General features: G+C 59.6%; 1 protein-coding gene across 1 annotated transcript; it reads left to right on the top strand.

The window, feature by feature from the left end:
* Positions 1-242: 242 nt before the first annotated feature.
* On the top strand, positions 243-2,593 carry LOC105823281 (mevalonate kinase-like). The gene is made up of 2 exons (XM_012660420.1): positions 243-471; positions 1,497-2,593. Exons 1-2 carry the CDS (start codon positions 243-245, stop codon positions 1,646-1,648), a joined length of 381 nt encoding a protein of 126 aa, XP_012515874.1. The 3' UTR covers positions 1,649-2,593.
* Positions 2,594-4,797: the final 2,204 nt, after the last annotated feature.

Here is a 4,797-nt window from a genome sequence, read left to right as displayed (position 1 = left end):
AAGTCAACTAGTCAATTAGCAGCTCCAGTGGAAAGAGGAAGAGAAAATACTGATTGGCCCAGATGCCCATCCATGACCAGTCACCGAGGCAGAGGCGTCTGTGGCCAGGCCTAGAATATGAGCTCAGCTCCATCCAAGCCCCATGGGAAGTCCTGCAGGAAACAGGGGTTCTTTCACCAGGGGAGAGAGATGGTGTGCCAGGTGGTCAAAGCCGTTAGCTGTCCCAGAGCAACAGCTATCAGATGGACAGGGCGGACGGGCAGAGGGCCTCAGCCTCAGGCAGGCCGAGCAGGAACCGCCTGTACCTTCTCCCGCAGGAGCTCATCGACATGAATCAGCACCACCTGAACGCCCTTGGCGTGGGCCACGCCTCCCTGGACCAGCTCTGCCGGGTGACCATGGCGCGTGGACTGCACAGCAAGCTCACTGGTGCAGGCGGCGGCGGCTGCGGCATCACACTTCTCAAGCCAGGTACCGGGGTTGGGGGGAGCGGGCCAGGTTGCCAGCCTGGGCTTCTATGAGGGTTCCGTCCGGAGAATGCCCTTGGGAGAAGGGAGCGGCCTGCGAACAAGTCTCCGCTCTGATGCGTGGTCTCGCGCGAGCTAATTAACCGCTCCGGGCCTTCGTTTCCTGGCTGGTAAAGTGAGGACGGGAGTATCTAGCTTGCGAGATCGTTGCGCAGATTCAAAGACAAAAGTGCATGTAGAGAGAGCCTGGGGCCGGGCGGGGCTGCAGTGGGCTGTCGCCGTGGCTGTCACCACCACCTCCGTGCCTGCCAAGCCTCCCACCAGCCTGGGACCAGCCAGGGCATTGTCACGCTCCGTGCCTGCCTCACCTTCCTCTCCCGCCTCTTGACGTGGCCAGGGTGGGGGCTGATCTTGCTACAAAATGTGGGTCTCTTAGGGAATGAAATCTCCCGCGCTGGTGACTGGGGACCCGGCCAGGGGCTCCTGGTGGTTTCACTGCCCGACACACCATGTCTGCCCTCAGGATCATTCCTGGCATACAGGAGGCGCCAAATGTTCCCCTCTGTTGGTTCCTAGCTCAGGGCCCACGACGATGGTGAGAGTTGCCCAGTGTGCCAGGTGCTGGGCCAGGCACTTTCCTGCGTTGTCCCATTTAAGCCTCACAGGAACCCCAGAGGGGTAGGTATTATTAGCCCCTTTCCCGGATGAGGAGACTGAGGCTCAGAGAGGGGAAGTTGCTTGTGTGAGGCTGCGTGGTGAATACATGGCAAGGCCAGGTGACTCGAGAGCACGTGTTTTAACAGCTCTGCGAACCCCCAGGGAGCGGTAGGGCACGAGGTCTTGGCGCTGCAGCACGCGCGGGGGCTGCAGGGGGCCTCTTGGAGCCTCACAGGCCTGTTGGCTCAGGTGGGGTCACAGCAGGAAGGCACGGCAGGAAGACGTGGACCCTGGGCCTTTTCCTTGGATGGGATGAACTTTCCCGAAGGGAGTGGACAGTCGTCACTGGTGACCTGCCTTCCCTCCCCCCAGGTCTGGAGCGACCCGAGGTGGAGGCCACGAAGCAGGCGCTGACTGGCTGTGGGTTTGACTGCTGGGAAACCAGCGTGGGTGCCCCTGGAGTCTCCGTCCACTCAGCCGCCTCCCTGGACGGCCCCGTCCGGCAAGCCCTAGGTGGCCTCTGAGATGAGCCCAGGACACTGCCGCCCCTCCAGGAAACCCTTTCTGGATTATTCTGGGGGCTGGATTTGGCCTCCGTGCTGGCCAGCGGGTGCCCAGCTCCTCTGTGATGCCTTTGCTACGGCACGCGGCCCCCAGTCCCCGCGGTGGGACTCGAGTCTGCCCCGGGCTGGGCTGCCAGGGAGACGCGGTCTGCGTTCTCTCGCGCCAGCCAGGCGACGGGGCCCGGTGGGGTCCTCTGAGACGTCAGACCTGAGACACGAGGAGCTTCCCCACCTTCCCTGCGGCTCCCACAGACCCTTCTACTCTGGGCCCTTGCACCCTCACCCGCAGACTCCCTGGCCGGCTTGGTCGCATGCCTGGATGCCGGGGTCTGTCCTGAAGCAGCGTACCTTCTCTCTCCTTCTGCCTCGACACTTCCCTGTCTCCCAGGGCCCGGGCTGCCCCCACCTCCTCCAGGAAGCCCTCCCTGACCCCTGGCAGGCTGAACCTTGCCGCACCTCCCTCCCATGGCGCCCGCCGTCTGGTCTGAATCATTCGGCACTTTCCACACCTGCACTTCTGTCCGGCTAGACGGGCCCCCCAGGGGCTATCCGGGTGGGGGTCTTTGCCCTCTGCCCTCCAGCCCGAGGGGCGGCTGAACGAAGGCAGAACCAATGTGCAGTTCCTTCCAGTCTGCACCTGAGGGCTTTGCAGAAAAGACAGCACAGGGGGAATAAAACGACCTTGAGTAAACAGTGCTCTACTCCGTGTGCAGAAAGACGGGGCCGGGTAGACTCCAGCCCATCGTGTGCCTTCCCCTGTCCCCGTCCCCTCTCCCGCCGCTTTCTCGGTGGACCTCTTCAGCGGTTGAAGGAATTAGGGGCTTTGGGTCACTGCGTGTGTCTTAGTGATGGGGTGGTTTTCCCAGATGGCCCTTGCTGTACAAGGGACCAGGACACTTCTGCCAGGACGAGGCTCTCAGGCCACTGGCCCAACTCCAGGCTGCTTTGCCGGAGGGGACTGTTGAGCTTCCTGCCTTCTGGAATCCGAGCACCCGCCGATGCACAGACTTTAGTAAACCATGGAAACAAAAACCTGCAGCAGCTCCTGGAATGTTCCTTTCTGAAATTAACTGACCATCAGGTGGGGAAGACAGACTCTTGGTGTTCATTTCCCCAGTGCCTATTTGAGGTTCGTGTCGCCAGTCGACTTGGCTCTTTCTGAAATGTCAGAATCCATCGGGAAGCTGTGTCGCTATCGCGTTGCCCACAGAACCCCTGGGAGCCACAGGTCCGCAAGAGGCAGGGCAGAAAGGTGGGGGGTGGGGGCAGGGATGTCAGGATTTGGTTGAAATGGCTCAGTGCGCGTCTGCCCTTGGCCACTAGGGGGCAGCTGGCACCTTTCCCAGCTGGTGTCATCTGGGGAGAGGGTAAGAGAGAGCAGGGCCTGATGTCCACCCCTGTGCCCAGGCTCCTCTCTGGGCCCTGCCTGGGTCACTGCTGGGAACGGGAGGGCAAGAGGAAGGACACCTGCCCAGCATCACCGATGGCGGTTCCCTGGCCCTGCCCTTTAAAACACCGTGCATAAAACAATAATGTTAATACGGAGCACTTAGCATGGGCCAGGCACTGCTCTAAGTACTGTACACATATCATCTCTTCATCTCTACTCCAGCTTCAGAGTGTAATTTGCTAGTCTCAGCCCCATTTTACAGGTCAGGAAATCAAAGCTCAGAGAGGTTGAGTAACTTGTCCAAGGGCACACAGCTAATCAGCATCTGAGGCAGGATTCAAACTCAGTCTGATTCCAGAGCCTGCTTCTGCTGGGCACAGCTCTAGGCGCAGGTTCGTTGCAATTTTATAGGCTTTCATGCCCAGGCTCGTTATTTCCTCTGAGGTTCTGATGTATTTGGGCAGGGCAGGTCCTGGGCATGTGTACTTTTCTCCCCACTTGGTTCGAGTGAGCAGCCAGGGCCAGAGACAGTGTTCTCAGGGATGATGCTGGTTGACAGCCAGTTGGCAGCCTGTTGGAGGTGGGCCTGGGGGCCTTCCCGGGGCTTCCATAGGTGCCCATGACAGCTGTAAAACTGGAGTGGGGGGCAGAGCCTGAGACCCCAGAGCCTGCCTGCTCCTTGAGGCCTTCCCCCTTTCTCATTCCCTGGGATCAGGACGTCCCTCCTGGGGCAGGGCCCGACTCAGTGCTCTTGCCCCAGCGAAGCAGCCACCTGTGTGCCTTGGCCAGCGCAGCCTCTCCACCCAGCCACCCCCTGGGCCCGGTGCCAGCTGCTCTTTGGCCACCTGTCTTTGATATCCCTTTGCAGACAGTTTGCATATGCAGCCATCACTCCTCATTGTGTACTGCAGTGGTTCTCACGCTCAGCTGCACGTTGAAATCACCTGGGGAGCTTCTGCAAGACGCCTAGGAATGCCTGGCCGCATCCCCAGATACTCTGGTTTAACTGGTCTCAGTGCGACTCCGTCACCGGTAACTTCAAAGCTCCCAGGTGATTCTAAAGTGTGGTCCAGGCTCTGCTTCAGCTCTGCCACCCCATTAGCCTTGGCAAGCCAGCCCACCTGTGGGGGCCGCAGCTTCTCATCTAGAAAACAGGGTGATAGTACCCACCTTATAGGCTTATGGCGACTGAATGAGAAAATACACAGAAAGCCCCTAGCACATAGTAAGTGCTCAATAAATGCTTATTCTCACTGTCTTGTGCTGAAAAATAAGGGTGTCTCTGAGAGCCCAGAAACTTCAGAATGGTGTACAGAGCTGGTTAGAAGCACCCCACCCAGTTGGTCCAAAGCCCCTAGGTTGAGATCCCTTGAGTTGACGTTGGAGAAACCCAGCTGCCACCTTCCAGCTTCCTCCCCAAAGAGGCGGTCACATAAGCACCAGCATCCCCTTTGCCAGGGATGGCAGTTTGTCTCAAGCCAGCATTTGGAGCTGCTCCCCGCCTCTGCAGCCGACTATGGATTTAACTCCCACGCTCAGAGCCCGAAGCTTGCAGGGCATCCCTGGGTCTGGCCCGGGTCTCGCAGCCAAGACAGTAGCTGCCGCGGTTGCACCCACGTTCTTTTGTTGGTGAGGATTCTTCCCTCCCAAAGAGTGTTTCCCGTGGGCCACCAGCAGCCGGTCACAGTTGGCAGCTGGCTCCAGGTCCGCAGGCACATGC

Source organism: Propithecus coquereli, unplaced genomic scaffold (assembly GCF_000956105.1).
Source record: "Propithecus coquereli isolate 6110/MARCELLA unplaced genomic scaffold, Pcoq_1.0 Scaffold665, whole genome shotgun sequence".
Lineage (NCBI taxonomy): Eukaryota > Metazoa > Chordata > Mammalia > Primates > Indriidae > Propithecus > Propithecus coquereli.
This window is presented reverse-complemented; position numbering and strand designations above follow the sequence as displayed.

Excerpts from the sequence above, each read along its gene's own strand:
- LOC105823281 (XM_012660420.1), top strand. The coding sequence starts at position 243 with ATGGACAGGGCGGACGGGCAGAGGGCCTCAGCCTCAGGCAGGCCGAGC. Across the intron at positions 472-1,496 it reads CATCACACTTCTCAAGCCAG|GTCTGGAGCGACCCGAGGTG; the intron begins GTACCGGGGTTG and ends CCCTCCCCCCAG.